At 40.7% G+C, this 17,611-nt stretch overlaps 1 protein-coding gene across 2 annotated transcripts in view; it reads left to right on the top strand.

Annotated features, from left to right (window-relative positions):
- The window catches only part of LOC131188825 (sarcoplasmic/endoplasmic reticulum calcium ATPase 3), a 184,439-nt gene that overhangs the window by 95,100 nt on the left and 71,728 nt on the right, over positions 1-17,611 (top strand). For both annotated transcript variants that reach the window (XR_009152846.1, XM_058164415.1), the window contains exons 2-5: positions 2,403-2,420; positions 5,910-5,992; positions 12,795-12,899; positions 17,464-17,602. Coding sequence is in view for 1 of the 2 variants with exons in the window: in XM_058164415.1 (XP_058020398.1) it covers positions 2,403-2,420; positions 5,910-5,992; positions 12,795-12,899; positions 17,464-17,602 (345 nt within the window). In the remaining variant the exon portion in view is untranslated. The remainder of the gene's footprint in view (positions 1-2,402; positions 2,421-5,909; positions 5,993-12,794; positions 12,900-17,463; positions 17,603-17,611) is intronic.

The raw sequence follows: 17,611 nt of genomic DNA, 5'->3' as shown, positions 1-17,611 counted from the left end.
CCCTCAAAATGTCATATTTAAGAGTTTTATCTCAAATAAAACTCATGCATAATTATGATGCATTTAAATCACTAAGACTTGCGTTGTTGGCATGGTTTTGTAGTTAACAGTGCGAGACCAGGACAGAGAAGAGGGTTCTACGTTCAAACTGCATCTCAGACATCAAACTCACTGGCTAAATTTAGATGTGTGTAGATTCATCCATTGTGCTAAGACATGATGTATGTTTAATTTTAGCTCGGTATGATGTGTCTATCAAACTGTTACACCATGTAACATGTGAAGTGTGTATATATGTTTACTTCTCTTCTGTCACATTCTCATCGTACTCTAAATAATAATAAGCATGTATTCCAATGTGGAAGGGACACAGTAGCTCAGTGGCTAAGACACTGAGCTTGTTGATCGAAAGGTCAGCGGTTCGAATCCCTAGTGCCGCATAACGGGGTGAGCTCCCATTACTTGTCTCAGCTTCTGTCAATCTAATAGTTTGAAAGCACATAAAAAATGCAAGTAGAAAAATAGGGACCACCTTTGGTGGGAAGGTAACAGCATTCTGTGCACCTTTGGCGTTTAGTCATGCCAGCCACATGACCACGGAGACATCTTTGGACAGCGCTGGCTCTTCGGTTTTGAAACAAAGATGAGCACCACCCCCCTAGAGTTGGGAACCACTAGCACATATGTGTGAAGGGAACCTTTACCTTTACCTTTACTAGTCCAATGTGAATGTTTTAGGGTTCTATGAAACCCCAAAATTTATGACTTAACAAAAAATTTTTTTTAAAAAAAACTAGGTTAGGTCACTAATTCATAAGGCTACTATGAGGATTACAAAATGGGAGAAGAGATATTTTGTAGGCCCTTATTGTTCTGTCTGTTCATTCATTCATTTCATTCATTCATTCAGTTTCTATAACTATCCAATTCAATCAATGACTCTGGGTGGCTTATAATTCCAAAACAATTAAAACAATTTAACAATTAAAACAATTAAAAGCATTTAAAAGCAATAGCAAAGGACTGACTCTTACAAAAACCCAGCTTGATTGGGATAAGTAGATCCCTGAAGTTTAACATTCACCCTTACCTATCCAAAATGATACGAAAAATTCCTGCAACAAGGATAGAAGCATGTTGAAATTTGAAATAAGTAAACACAATGCTTTTAAAACAATCCTATTATATTACAAGTCGGCCAAATGTAATCTTTGCTTTTGCCAATAAACACAAAACTATAAAACAAAAGCTTTCATTGGTTTATTTGTGAATTCTCTTATGGTTTTCAAGGAGGGGAAAATATGCTTGGGAAAATCCAAGTGAAACGTTGTCCGTGTCATAATTATTTAAACTCTGGCTGCAGTCGTTGTGGATTAGATGGGTTAGATTAGAATTATAAAGTTTTGATAATCTTATCTAACATTTTTAGTAGATGCCAAAAAGAAGAAAAAGAAGATGAAGGGTCTGGGGATTATATTAACAAATCATGTGGGATGATTTATTGATCCAAACCTGCTTGTATTCACTTGATTTTTGAGTTTTTCTGTGAGTTTTGAGTTCTGTGAGAAAAACTTTCTGTGCTATGCTGAAAAATTATGCTGAAAAGACTATGTGAAGGCCAATTTCATGCTATAATTTCTCTTTTATTCATGTGGCATAGTGATGGTACCGCAGGGGTTTATGGGCAGTGGATGGCATATCATTACATGTAGTCCTTGACTTACAACAGTTTGTTTGTTGACCGTGCAAAGTTGCAATGGCACTGAAAAATGAGTCATGAGTGTTTTTCACCGTTACGACCTCTGCAGCATCCCCATAATCAAGTGTTCAAAATTCAGATGCTTGGCAACTGGTTCATATTGATGACCGTTGTTGTGTCACAGATTTTGTGACCTTCTGACAGGCAAAGTCAATGCGGAAGCCAGATTTACCGGTTACTAATTTATGAACTGCAGTGATGCACTTAATAACTGTGGCAAGAAAGGTCGTAAAATGGGGCAAAAGTCACTTAACAAATGTCTCACTTAACAACTGAGCCCAGTGTTGGGCTCAATTGGGCTGATAAAGTCAAGGATTTGACTGTATGCATTTTGAAATTATCAGATCCATTTGTTAGTACCAGTATCTGGTGACACTAGAGTGAGTTCAATGGATTTATTTATTTATTTATTTATTAAATTTGTTTGCACTCATCTCACTGCAAGGCAACTCTGGAGGATGGGGGGGAATGGATTGTTTTTTCTCAATTTTAGCACTTGCAAAATAATTGATTATTGTGAGAATAAAACATGGAGCTTCTGAAAGACTGGGTAAAGTTTATCTCTGTAAATCAGCCATCTTTTATTCTTTTTCCTTCCTTCCCATTGGGTGCGCTTTGTGGATCCCCCACTGGAAACCTGTAGAACTTCCAGCTGAAGAAGGTAAGCCTGATTCCTTTTTTTCCAAAAAAAAAGTTTTTATTGGTCAAAAAAAAGTTTATACAAATACATATCAGGTATGGTAAATTTTCATTTTTCTTATACGTGATAAGAATTTTACTCAAAATTTTAAACACATACAACAGCCATATGGCAAGCAGGTATCTGAGTAGCTAAGTTTACCAATCTTACATACGCAATAAAGAAGGGTCAAGAATAATCAGAATATCATACGAAAGAGAATAAGTAAAACCAACACAATACCAAATATCTTTGTCACCTCCTAGTTTTGGATCTCAGAACTCTGGGTTCAACCTGACCCAACTCCAGGGCCGCAACAGCGGCAGCCGCCTCCGCCCCATGGTCTATAACCTCCCCTTCTTCAATTCCTGGATCATCTGATTCAAGGGAGGCTTTGTGTTCCTCCACATAGGCGTAGCCTCCATAATTGTACTAATTTTTTCGTAATGCCCTCCCGGAAAATCATCAATCCCTCTGGCATCAGCCATCTGAAGCCTACTCCCTTCTGGTACAATTTGCTTGACAAAAAGTAATATTTCTTTCTCATTTCACGTACCTGTCTGGGAATCTGCCTCAGAATGGCTATCTCCCTGCCCCTATAAGTCAGTGCCCCACTCCTATGTTTTCTAAGAATTTCATCTCTCGTCTCTCTTTTCACAAATTTGACATGAACCTCTCTAGGAACTGCATGCGTGCGTGCATATTGTGAATTAACTCTATAAACTCGATCCACATCCCAATTCATAAAATCAACACCTCTCCCAAGAAATTCTCCCAACAGTTTAGTCACAACATCTCTCAAGTCTTCTTGGTCCACTTCTTCCAAATTTTGAAACCTAAGGAAATAAGACATTTTATCCATCTGTAATCCAAGCACAGCATTGCTTGTCGTCTCCCCTCTTTTCTGCACTGCCCGCATCTCACCCTCAGACCTTCCACTTTCTGCTTATTTTCTGCTGAGACTTGTTGAGTATCCTTTAAATCCTTTTGGATAGTCACAATTTCTGCTCTTATTTCATCCAGTTTCTTGTCCATATTAGATAACTTTTCCAGAATTCTCTCCATTTCTCCAGCAGTTGGTCTCTGACCTTTTGCCATTAAAAAATTTTAAAGTCCTCAGGCAAGCACAGTATCCTTATAATTTCCTCCGGATCCACCAGGGGCACTCACAGAACAGCGAGTCCAGAGTACAGTTAGTCAACCAGGAAACCGAAGGAAGTGATGTCATCAAGATTCTCATAGTGAAGGCGGAAGCTGGGCGCCACCATTGTTCCCCAGAGGAGGGGCCTCAAACCCTCCCTCCTAAATTTCTCCATCACCTCTTCTCTCCAGAGCTCCACAAAACCGGTAATCTTGTTATTTTAAGTTCTCCTCTCTCCAAAGTGATTCGTACTCCTTCCAGTCGCAGGGGAGAAAAAACCCCCCCGCACTCCGGAGCACTCCACTCACGTTTGCCGATATCCCCTTCCCTTCTTCATTCCTCAATTCTTCTCCGTTTCCTGTTCACCACCAGGCTGCTGCAATTATAAATCCAAAGCCCCGGTGTCACTGGGCACAGCGGCCTAGGCAACGACCAAAATAATGGCCGCGGCCTGTGGCCTCCGAACCCCGCCGAGCCTAGGACGCGCCAGCATCGGTCCCCACAGTCCTGTATGTCGGCTGGGAGACCCCTGGCGAGCCGTCCGTGCGGCAGGTGTCCTTTTCGGAACACCTGGCCCCTGAGGGCCTCGGCGGCGGCCGGATTCGGACACTGGAGGCAGGAGAAGCCTTCCAGACGTCCGTTGCCACCGGATACCGGAAGTCGTCCCAGGTAAGCCTGATTCCTGTTTGCAATCATTTGATTATCTCCTTCTTTCTTTCTTTAGTTAACTTCTATGTCCCCCATCTTGTCAAGGTGACTCTAGGCAGTTTACAATCATATAATATTTTAATAAGGAGGGGAGGACTCAGGGACCATGTGGGAGACAAAGAAGAGAAAATTGAGTTAAAATCAGAGGTCATCCATGAGCTTCTTTGGGCTGATCTTGGGATCACTGCTGTCTTTTAAATAATCTACAATACTTTCCAAGTATAGCAGTGGCGGGTTTCTACTGGTTCACCCCGGTTTGGGTGAACTGGTGGCAGTGGGAGGTTCTGTCCACTCACCTGGACATCATCATGGATGCTCTGCACATGCACAGAAGGTTCTGCACATACGCACACATGCCAGCATGAGCAAAGCGAGCGCACACGCACGCACATGCACAGCTCCGAACCGGTAGCGAAGGTAAGTGGAACCCACTACTGAAGTATAGGTATATTGCTTTTTTGCCACTCATGGGATGAATTTATTTATTTATTAATCGTATTTTATAATACGAATAAAGTGATAATATTTAAGATACCCACCAGATTGATCTGGATGGGAAATGCTTTATGTAATCTGTCCGAGAGGATGATCATTTTTACCATGATGGGTCCTTGGTGTTTTTTGGAGCTTGGTTGTTATTCTTGCAGATGCTTCATAACTGAAACTAGGTAATATCACCAATGTACTGAAGATGTTACCTAGTTTGGGTAATGAAACATCTGCAAGAAAACAACCAAGCTCAGAGAGCATCAAGAACTCATCATTTCATCCTTGAGCTACAAATATTCTCCTTTATCTATATTCTGTTTATCATGAATTATATCTTTATATGGTGGCATGTTTACCATAAAATGAGTGGTTCTTGCACTAATGTCCCAAGTTTTGACAAAAGAGCCTACTGTACTGGACACCGTTTGTCTAAATGACCCATTCTTTGTTTTCCTCCATTGGTGTTATACTCCTCTGCATAAAAAATGAGGCAACTAGTATTAGTGATTACATGCTAGTTTTCTCCCTGACATGTTACATTTTTGCTGTGCTAGGATTTTTATTGGTGTTCATGTTGGTTGATATGCATTTAAAAATGCCATCCAAGAACAATTTCTTGCTTTTGAAGATAAAACGTAAGTCTCCTATTGTCAGAGGGAGGTAGAAGCATACCTAAGTTTGCATTTTTTCCCTTTCTGACAGAATTAGTTTCATCTATAGTTTTTTTATGCATCCTACTTTTTAAATATATATGTAAGGGGTATTTCTGGGATAGAAACATAGAAAACTGATGGCAGAATAAAGCCTAATGTGCCATTGAGTCTGCCCTTTGACTGTATTTGTCTTTATAATGTCTTTTTTTTTTAATTAATCTTTGTTTTATTTTTTATTTTTATCAGATGATGGACATGTGTTTGTCCCAAGCATGTTTAAACTCAGTTACTGATGATTGAACCAGCAGCTGAAGTTGGTTCCAAGTTTCTACTATTCTTTTTGTGAAGTAATACTTTCTAAAAAAACACTTTTGAACGTCCCACCTGTCAGTTTGAGGTTATGACCCCATGTTCTTGATTTTTATTTATTTTCTGCTGATTTTTTTTATTATTCTAACGAGATTTAAATTAACTTCGTAGGAAAATCACTTCTGGAGCTAATATTGGAGCAGTTTGAAGATCTCCTAGTACGCATCCTTCTCTTGGCTGCTTTTGTTTCCTTTGTAAGTATGTTTACCTCAGTTAAAATTTGTTTTATTTATTTATCAAATTTCTAGATTGCCCATCTCACTTGCGTGCCTCTAGGCGGTTGCTGGATCAAACAGTAAAATGATATAAAAGCTATAGTCAAAAACAAAGTTTAAAAAACTAACAAATTTATTTATTTATTATTATTTAAATTTAAATTTATATACCGCCCTTCTCCGAAGACTCAGGGCGGTGTACAGCATAAATAAAACAAATGTACAAAAAAATTAAAATACAATATATATTTAAAAATCTAATTCCAGAAGCCAAGAAATTAAAATAGGAAGATAAAATTATAAAAGAGCCCCGCTAAAACCCCGCTAAAAACCCTCAATTAAAATTTTCATTAGGCCAGCCCTGCTTGATGAAAGAAAAAAGTCTTGAGCTCGCGCTTAAAGGTCCGGAGATCGGGGAGTAAGCGTAGCTCCATGGGTAGTTCATTCCACAGGGCAGGAGCCCCCACAGAGAACGCTCTTCCCCTGGGGGCTGCCAGCTGACATGGTTTGGCCGACGGCACCCTAAGGAGACCCTCCCTGTGAGAGTGCACAGGCCGATGGGAGGCTACTGGTGGCAGTAGGCGGTCCCGTAAATATTTTTTTATTTATTTACATTTATATCCCGCCCTTCTCCGAAGACTCAGGGCGGCTTACAGTGTATAAGGCAATAGTCTCATTCTATTTGTATATTTACAAAGTCAATTTATTGCCCCCCCAACAATCTGGGTCCTCATTTTACCTACCTTATAAAAGATGGAAGGCTGAGTCAACCTTGGGCCGGGCTTGAACCTACAGTAATTGCAGGCTGCTGTGTTCTAATAGCAGGCTTCTTACAGCCTGAGCTACCACGGCCCTTTATCCCGGTCCCATGCCATGGAGCTCTTCAGATGATTTCCTAGTAACTAAATGTTCAATTCATAGAACAGAGGTGTCAAACTCGATTTCATTGAGGGCTGCATCAGGGTTGTGTTTGACTTTGGGAATGGGGAGGTGGCCAGGGGGCATGGCCAGCTCAATGTCACTCATGTCTGGGGGCGACTGTAGTGGCCTGAGCACTCTGTCAACGAAAACGGGCTTCCGAGCTCTGTTTTCAGCTGCAACAGCCTCCTGCAACCCCCTGCCGGCAAAAATGGAGGCAGCTCTTCCGAACATCGTTTTCGCTGGCAGAAGCACTGCGGTTCTTCTCCATTTCCAGGGCAGCCCCGTGGGCCAGATTTAAGCACCCCACGGGCCAGATTCGGCCTGTGGGCCTTGAGTTTGACACCCCTGTCATAGAACATAAGTACAAATACAGATGCTGACCTGGTTCAGCCCTAACCAGGAGACAAGTTGCTATTCTTACAGAAAAAGCTTGATTTTTCTAGTTGACTTAGCAGTGAAATATCATAGCAGCACAGAAAATTGCCAGATATCCAGTCAGATCATGGTCCTCTAGCTCAGCCCCATTTGTACAGATATCTAGGGCTGGGCTGAATGGAAACTTTTATTTTATTTATTTATTTGTAACCTGCCTTTATTATTTTTACAAATAACTCAAGGCAGTAAACCGATCCAACACACTTTCCTTCTCCTATTTTCCCCAAAGCAACATCCTTGTGAGAAGGGTTAGGCTGAGAGAGAGTGACTGGCCCAAAATAACCCAGCTGACTGTCATAGTTAAGGTGGGACTTGAACTCACAGTCTCCCACTTTCTAGCCTGGTGCCTTAACTACTAGACCAAACTGGCTCTCAGCTTTATCCCTTCATCCCTTTCAGAAGTACCTTATTATGGGTGAGGGGTGGAGGGTGTTGTCTTTGAATTTGGAAGGAAAAAAATTACCATATTGTTGTCAAGAAAACTACACATCTATGTAGAGGCCAGGAGTCAAGCTCAACTCCGAGAAGGCTAGGGAGCTTAGTCATTAATTGTATTGGAAATCTCAGGTGATTTTTTTTTTCTTATCATGATTTGCTTGTGAAGGAGCCCTATGAAGAATGAGCCAAAAGACATTTAATGTCTATTTTTAATTTCACAATTGCCTGCTTCTTATTAACCTAAATAATTTGCATAATCTGTAATGCAATTTGCAAGGTATTTTATGAAAAGAAATCCCTTAAATGTAATCCACTGCTAAAAGCAGCAATGGAAGGAAGGAAGGAAGGAAGGAAGGAAGGAAGGAAGGAAGGAAGGAAGGAAAGAAAGAAAGAAAGAAAGAACGAAAGAAAGAAAGAAAGAAAGAAAGAAAGAAAGAAAGAAAGAAAGAAGGAAAGACTTTTTATTTTTATTTTTGAGCAGTGGCAGAGAGGCTACCTGTGCCTGGTAGTACCTCCCTGGACACAAACAACTTTCAGGACTTTTTTTCCCTAGTTTTTTAGGATGAGTGTTACTTGTGTGGATTTTTTAAGGCTGTGGAACGGCCAACAAACCTATTATCCTTAATCACTTCCTCTCTCTCAAAAAACTAGACAATATGCTGTCAAATTAAAACAAAGCCACACAAGCTTGGTGAGCTCCAATCGTGCACCAAAAATGTGTAATCCTGCCTTAAAGTAATATTGCATAAGGAAGGATGTCCCATCCCCTTCCTGTTTGAGGAAGCATTTCGCATCTCCTTTAAAGATTTTAAAAAAAGATTCTTTTGCGTTTTTGTTTTGTTTGGGGAGTTCTTTCAAGAATGCTACTGCTTCCATCAACAGATAATCCTTGATTTATGACCATTCGTTGAGTGAACCGTTTGAAGTGACAGTGGCACTGAAAAAAATAACTTACAAAAAGGTCCTCACACTTAGAACATTTGCAGCATCTCCACTGTCATGTGATCAGAATACAGAATACAGAAGCACTGTAAAGTGGTATATAAGTCCAAGTGCTATTGTTATTGTGATTCAGGTGTTTGGCAACTGACATATATTTGTGACTGTTGTAGCATCCTGGGGTCATGTGATTGCCATTTGTGACTCTCCCAGTTGACTTCTAACAAGCAAAGTCAATGGGTAAAGCTGGATTCATTTAACAACTGCATGATTCACTTAACAACTGCAGCTTAACAACCGTGACAGAAAAGGGGCATAAAATCTGGCGCAACTCACTTAACAGCCATCTTACTTAGCAATGGAAGTTCTGGCCCCGGTTGTGGTTGTAAGTTGAGGACTGTCTGAATTTTATAAAGGCCATCTTGGGTCTCATCAATCCTCATGCTTAGTTTTGTATTAGAGTGAGTGGTCTAAAGCAGCGGTCACCAACTGGTGGTCCGTGGACCACTGGTGGTCTGCGAGAAAATTTTGGTGGTCCCCAGAAAAATTATTTGCATTTTTTATATTGCAGTAAATCAGGGGTCCTCAAACTATGGCCCCTGGACTGGAAACATGCAATGAATGCTTGTGTTGCTGCAGAGAGTCTCCCCCTTCAGGGTCTTTTTCACGTCCTGGTTGGGGCTTTGGGCAAAGGCAGGAGGGAAATGCTTCTGGTGGTGAAGAGCCGGAGGACTTATTCCAGTAGGACTGCATCATGGCCTGGAACTGGCTGACCATCTCAGCCCACTGAGCCTCCAGGCGCCGGTACCTGGTCTTACAGTACTGCAGGTCTTCCCTCTGCTTGGAAAGTCTATGCTTGTAGTCCTCAGTGAGGTGCTTCAGCTGAGCCTTCTTCTCGGTCAGATCCAGTTTGAACTGAGCCAGCTGTTTTGCCAACTCTTTCTCATGGTGGCTGCTTAGCTCCAATAACGGCTTCTCGTTGGGGCGCTAAGGAGCCCAGGCAGGCAGGGGGGGAGTCGGTAGGAGGGAAAGGGCGAGTAGAGGCCGGCGAGGCGCCCTTTGATGTGGGTGACATCAAGTTGGTCATGCCCACCCAGTCACATGACCACCTATCCATACCCACCCAGCCGGTCATTAAGCAGATCATATTAGTGGTCCATGGGATTTAAAATTATGAAGTTAGTGATCTAAAGGTCTCTGAAGAGAAGCAGTGGATCAATAAAGGTACTAATTATAGACAGCTAAAGAAGAAAGAATTAGAGATTAGACTGCCAATATAATATCATTATGTCAGCCTGTGGCACTGTGTATCATTGTAACCATCCTACCTTACAAAGATAATTTGTAGTATCCTTTTGGTGGTCCCACCATCTCTAATTCAGCAAGGATATACCAAGAAGTGGACAGATGGACTGCCTTTTCAAATAACAGGATATGAAGTTTGAAATAATATTTTCCTTTATATTTTCCTCCCTCCTGTTCTGCAGGATTATAATAATTGAATAAGTGTGTATTCTGTTGGGTTTCTGTTGTCTCACCTCAACTTTATTTTCTTATGAACATCAAAGGCTTAATCCAATAGAAAGTGAAAAACCACAATGTGGATCCAGATCAGTGGGGATTCGACAGCCTGTTTAATTCAGTCTGTTGTGTTTTCAAATGTAGCATTAACTCAATAGGGACCAGCTTCTTTGTCTTTTGAGCTGGCTTTCCATCAGAAGAAGGAAAATTAAACTTTGCAGCTAGGTAACTGAGAAATATTGTCCAGGAATGTTTGGCCGAAAGCAAAAGGGTAAAAAAAATATATCCACAAATTAATGTTAGAGTATTGAGGAAGTTTCTGTTTAGTAACTACTGCTTTGAAGTATTTCTTTTGATGTCAGATATGTAGCTACAGGACATTCCAGTCACTTCCCTCCACTTGAGAAAATTATTTGCTGGAAGAAGTTAGTTTATTTTTGCTATCCATCACTTTTTAAAAAAACACCCAGTTTTCAGATTACGTTTTCCGAGCTTTTTCTGTCTCAACAACAATCCATGGAAGCTAAAATACATGGTAGACTACATCTGGACAGGCAATGGTCTTGTGAGCACTACAACTCCCAGCATGCCTCACTATGCACTCTACTATTGGTAGCTGAGACTGCAGGAAGCCACAACAAGAATCATCTCTTTATGTAGATCTTGGGATGGTGACTGAATGGAAGAATGTTATTTTATTTTGATTTTTTTTTCAATGTGGATATCTACACATCTCACATGTGTAGGAGCCTCACAACAATTAAAACATCTGGGAATTGAAGCAGTGGTGGGTTTCAAAAATTTTTACTACCTGTGGGTGTGGCATGGCTTGGTGGACGTGGCTTGGTGGGCATGGTAGGGGAAGGGTATTGTAAAATCTCCATTTCCTCCTGATCAGCTGGGACTTGGGAGGCAGAGAATAGATGGGGCAGGGCCAGTCAGATTTTTTTTTTTTATTATTTGCATTTATATCCCACCCTTCTCCGAAGACTCAGGGCGGCTTACACTATGTCAAGCAATAGTCTTCATCCATTTGTATATTATATACAAAGTCAACTTATTGCCCCCAAAAATCTGGGTCCTCATTTTACCTACCTTATAAAGGATGGAAGGCTGAGTCAACCTTGGACCTGGTGAGACTTGAACCTGCAGTAATTGCAAGCAGCTGCTGTTAATAACAGACTGCATTAGTCTGTTGAGCCCCAGAGGCCCTTTTTTTACTACCAGTTCGCCGAACTACTCAAAATTTCCGCTATCGGTTCTCCAGAACTGGTCAGAACCTGTAGAAACCCACCTCTGAATTGAAGTCCACCCATCTTAAAGTTACCAAAGTTGATAAACACTGGCCTAGTTGAAGCATTAGCTTAAGAGAAAACAATAAAACTTGCTGTTGCCATTGCTGATCCCTGTACTTCTTCTCTTGCCTGCAATAATTGTCATTAGAGTCTAGACCTCTATAAAGTAGTGGCATCTGCACAGGGATGTGGGAGGGGGAAGGCAAGATTGTAGATGTGGTAATATTGATACTAGTAATCCTTGACCTACAACCACAGTTGGGATTTTACAATCTTTTTTTGTTGCAATGATTAAGCAAATCCAGTGGTCTTTTCAGAACCAGCTTCTGTTTTGGTACTATGAAAAAAGTTTGTCCTGAAAAATCAAAGCAAGGTGCAGTAGAGCTGCTCCGGAAGAAAAAGGCTGAAAACTTGTTTCAGGAACCAGCTCCAATTAATTTAAGTTAGAATCCTAATGTGTGGCAGGTGTTATTCCCCTTCCTTCAACACCTAGAGTGGCATTTATGGATTGAAGGTGTCTTTGAGATTGGGGGAGGAAAAGGGATGGGAAACTTTCCTTCTATGAACTTATTCCGTCTGATTCATATGAAAATTCAAGATGATAGATTTAAAGTATAAGCTCATCTCTCTCTGTTTCAAAAATAACTACAGGCAAAATCACACCTTTTTTTTTAAGCAGAACAGCAGGTAAGAACTATAAAAGTTGCACCTCTTCCACAGGTAACATATGTTTGTTTTCATACTGCACTGCTCCATATGTATGGATGTATATCTTCAAGCGTCCTCTCCTCATCGTAGGAGGAGATGTTCTGTCTTCTCAAACAAAGTTGCTAATGACTAACAACAATTTCTCTTTTAAAAAAAAAAAACATCTGAAATTTGTTTTGGTCAGTTCTCCCTTCGGGTGGAACGAAGCCAGGGGTGAAATGTTCCGGGTTCTGACCGGATCTGGTGATCCAGTAGCGATGGCAGTGCAAAGCTCCACCCACCCACCTGGGTGTCATTACATGGTTTTAACCAGGAAGTAATGTGTTTTTTACCTTCTGCGCATGCTCAGAAGGTCTGTGCGTGGCATGTGCACTTCTGAACCGGTAAGGAAGGTAAGTAGATTTCACCTCTGAACGAAGCCCTCAATCATGGCTGCCTTTCATCTTGTTTGTTTTTTGAGATGGTTGTCTAAATTTCCCCTTCTCATCTCTTCCCTGTTCCCTCCTTGTCTCTTCCCTCTGCAGATTCTGGCCTGGTTTGAGGAAGGAGAAGAAACCACCACAGCCTTTGTGGAGCCTGTTGTGATCATTATGATCCTCATAGCTAATGCAGTGGTAGGAGTCTGGCAGGTATGTTAACGGGCTGGTCACGGACTGGCTGCTTTGATGCGTCTTCAGGTGGGAGGGAGGAAGCAAGTTGTAGCCAATTCACATCAGCTTCAGGTGTGTTTTGATATAATTGCAAGTCTGAATCCAGTCTGTGTCGCCTTCACATATTTTTTCCAGTAGTATCTGCCAAAAAGAGGAGAAAAAACGATCTCCCTCACCTCCCATTTTCTGTGAATTGGAGGTATTTATCACAGAAGTTGCTTTTCAAAAGAAATTAACAGTCAATTGGTGGGAACGGCTAAAGACATCTGACGGAAAGCAAGGATTCCTTTCAAAATTGGCCAGCTTCCCTCTTAGAGATTTTTTATAATGATTAAACAAGATTGTTTGATTTTCTTTTATTTTCCCCTCTCTTAATCTCCATCCAGATGATTCTCTTCTCTTCTCTTCTCTTCTCTTCTCTTCTCTTCTCTTCTCTTCTCTTCTCTTCTCTTCTCTTCTCTTCTCTTCTCCTCTCCTCTCCTCTCCTCTCCTCTCCTCTCCTCTCCTCTCCTCTCCTCTCCTCTCCTCTCCTCTCCTCTCCTCTCCTCTCCCTGTCAGACCTGGAAGCCATATTTTTACTTTTGTGCCTTCAGGCTTCAGGCCTGCCACAAATCCTACTGTGGGAAATTGGGAAGGGGGGATTGCATAGAGGGAAGAACATATGTAGTCAAAATAAAATTCTTTAAGTCAAGATCATGGTGCCCTGCAGCTGTGTTGAAAAGAATGAGGAGGTATCTTCTGTTCTGGATGGTACCTGATTGGATGTGTTGTGGTCTTGTGGGAGAGGGGCAAGGTCTTGAATTTGACTTCAAGAGGGGCGGGGGTGGAAAACCCAGAAGCTCTCAGATTTGGGTTTTCCCAGATGTGCCAATATGACATCTCTAATAAAAGTTAGCTTTGAGGCACTTCAAGCCTCGGAGTTTGATTTCGTTGGGGGTGTTACCTGGAGCCCTGACATTAACCTGAATCCCACTTCAATCTAAAGCAGGTCCCCGAACTACGGGGTGCTGTCCGGGGTCCTGAACCCCAAGCGTCAACCCGATACCAGGTGGCACGAAGACTCAGGGAAAATGGGGGGGGGGGAAATGACACTCCTCTCCCCTTCCCTCCACTCCCCTCCTCTTCCCTCCCCTCTACTCCTTTGACTTACACCATCACCATAATTCCTCCTCTCCTTCTCTTCCTTCTTTTTATTTCTGCTGGTGTGTGTGTGGACACGTGAGTGGTTTCCATTTTTGCAAGTATATGATCCATACATATAGATGGGAATCAAGTTCATCAAGGAAGTTCCTTATTTTACAGGCAATTAATTTTAATCAGGAATTATTAATTCTGTCAAGTGACTTCTGGGTATGCCCAGAAACTTTCTGCTTTTATTAGAATCATGGGAGTAGCATCATGCTTTCATGATCCAATCTCCACACTATGGGATATTACTTTCATAAAGAAAAAAGGTGGGATTTGCATTATAATGGTACAATGCATTCTCTCCCTGGTCCCTATAGTTTCCACTGATTAAGGTCTATTGCCAGGACATGTTTCTTTGAGGGGAGAATTCTCCAGGTTTCAGCTGGAGGTGAGGACCATATGTTGACACAAGAAAAAAGGTGGAGTGTTTCATAGAACATTAGTCCAAATACTTTTTTCCTAATTATTCCTCCTCTTGGGGAGGGTTTTATTAAATGTAAGGTTAACTTCCTTTTATAAAATGCAATATTTATTGGAGCCTTTCATTTATCAGTTGATGGGGGTCAATCTGTTTGCCTCCTGTCCTTTGTACCGTATTTTTTGGAGTATAAGACACACCTTTTTACCCCCCAAAAGAGGGTGAAAATCTGGGTGCATCTTATAGTCTGAATGTAGCCCCGCTCAGCCCCTGAAATGGAGGTTTCAGAGGCTGAAAAAAGCCTCAAACAAAGGTTTGAGAGGCTGAAAAAAAAGCAAGGTGCAGAGTTCACAACCAAGGAACCTGTTGCTAAAATTCACCTCTGGGAACAGCTGATTGGGGGTATTTCAGGAAGCCGATCCACCCCCAATCAGCTTTTTTCTTATTTTCCTCCCCAAAAACTAAGGTGCATCTTATAGTCCGAAAAATACGGTAGTTTCATACCTATAACAGAATACAAAATGGAATACATAATAGAGTTGGAAGGGACCTTGGAGGTCTTCTAAGTCCAACCCCTTGTTCAGGCAGGAGACCCTATACCATTCCGGACAAATAGGTGTCCAATCCCTTCTTGAAAATCTCCAGTAATGGAGCACCCACAATTTCTGGAGACAAGCCGTTCCACTGATGAATTGTTCTCACTGACAAGAAATTTCTCCTCAGTTCTATGTTGGATTTTTCCTTAATAAGTTTCCATTTGTTACTTCTTGTCCTTCCCTCAGGTGCTTGGGAGAATAGTTTGACCCAGTCTTCTCTATGACAGCCCTTCAAATAAATCATTTGTCTTTTCCATTCAGTTCCTGCATAATTCTGCATTCTTAAAAGACACGGACACAGATTTGTGTTTATCTTTATGCCAATTTCCTTTGCATAATTCGTGTATAATATTTAAGCTAAGAGATGCCCTCTTTTGGATGTTGCAGTCTGAAAAATAAATGTTGCTCTAGATATTAATCCATGTAGTTTAACTTAGGGGAGTTAATTTAAAAATAAAGATCATTTTCAGCTCTAGCCTTGCATACCATTGTCTCTCCTCACAAATTGATACAAGCATAGAAGAGAATGCAGTTTTTATTGAACACATGCCAAATTGACATTGGCTGGAAATATATTTTCGAAAATAAATGAGGTTACAAAAATAGCTGGGGCAACTTTTTAAAGAAGGCAATTGAGGACAAATTTGTTCCAAATGCACATATGCTAATGTTTCCAAAATAGTCATTTAAAAGAAATGAAAGAATTGTCAAAATAATCCAATATGAAACAATGCAACCAGAAACAGAAGGAACCCAACAAACCAAGTGGATATTTTCTAACTGCAGAATAGCATCACAATACTAGTCCATAGGGTTGCAAAGCAAGATATGCAGCAGCGCTCACCAAAAAGGCCCTGCATGTGGTAAATACCATCTGTATCTGGATGGGGTAGTTCTTTTTTTTAATCTCGACTGGAAAAACGTTCTCTTCTGAGATATTCTGATTGTTTAGAGAACTTTTTGGTCACCACACTATAAAAAGATGTTGAGACTCTAGAAAAAGTGCAGAGGAGAGCAACCAGGATGATTAGGGGTCTGGAGACTAAAACTTATGAAGAACAATTACAGGAACTGGGCATGGCTAGTCTAGTGAAGAGAAGGACCAGGGGAGACATGATAGCAGTCTTCCAATATATGAGGGGCTGCTACAGAGAGGGAAGGGGTCAAGCTATTTTCCAAAGCACCAGACAAGGAATAATGGATGGAAACTGACCAAGCAGAGATTCATCCTAGAAATGAGAAACTTTCTGACAACTTTCTGACCACACAAACTTTCTGACCACACTAGTAACCAGAGCATATAAAACATTTGCTAGACCAATTCTAGAATACAGCTCGCCTGTTTGGAACCCTCACCACATCTCTGACATCAATACAATTGAACGTGTCCAGAAATATTTTACAAGAAGAGTTCTCCATTCCTCTGAAAACAATAAAATACCTTATCCCACCAGACTTGAAATCCTAGGCTTAGAAAACTTGGAACTCCATCGCCTTCGACAAGACCTAAGTTTAACTCACAGAATCATCTATTGTAATGTCCTTCCTGTTAAAGACTACTTCAGCTTTAATTGCAATAATACTAGAGCAACCAATAGATTTAAACTTAATGTTAACCGCTTTAATCTAGATTGCAGAAAATATGACTTCTGTAACAGAATCATCAGTGCTTGGAATACTTTACCTGACTCTGTGGTCTCTTCTCATAATCCTAAAAGCTTTAACCAAAAACTTTCTACTATTGACCTCACCCCATTCCTAAGAGGACCATAAGGGGCGTGCATAAGCGCACAAACGTGCCTACCGTTCCTGTCCTATTGTTTTTCTTTTCTTCTTCCTATATATATATATGCTTATACCTCCTTATATTTACTCATATATGTGTTTATTTTTTTTTATTTTTTTTAAATTTATTCTTTTATTTTTATTTATTTATTTATTTATTTATTATTTATTCTTTTCTTCTTCCTATATATATATATGCTTATACCTCCTTATATTTACTCATATATGTGTTTATATACTATATAATCTTTGTTGTATGATACCTACATATATTGTTGTGACAAAATAAATAAATAAATAAATAAATAAATAAACAATGAGAACAATCAACCAATGGAACAGCTTGCCTTTGGAAGTTGTGGTAGCTTCATCACGTGAGACTTTCAAGAAAAGTTTGGACTGCCATCTGTGAGAAATGGTGTAGGGTCTCCTGCTTGAGCGGGGGGTTTGGGCTAGATGACCTATAAAGTCCCTTCCAACTCTGTTAATTTGTTAATCTGACTTCTAAATTGGAAAAGTTCCAGTTTTAAAAGGCTGTCTTTTTTTTTTTTTGCAGGAGAGGAATGCTGAGAGTGCAATTGAGGCCCTAAAAGAATATGAACCAGAAATGGGGAAGGTGATCAGAGCAGACAGGAACGGAGTCCAGCGGATCCGAGCTCGAGACATTGTCCCAGGCGACATTGTGGAGGTAGCAGGTACAACCT

The sequence above is a fragment of the Ahaetulla prasina genome, chromosome 1 (assembly GCF_028640845.1).
Source record: "Ahaetulla prasina isolate Xishuangbanna chromosome 1, ASM2864084v1, whole genome shotgun sequence".
In the NCBI taxonomy this organism is placed as follows: domain Eukaryota; kingdom Metazoa; phylum Chordata; class Lepidosauria; order Squamata; family Colubridae; genus Ahaetulla; species Ahaetulla prasina.
The sequence above is the reverse complement of the archived record's forward strand: the minus strand, read 5'-3'. Positions and strand labels throughout refer to the sequence as shown.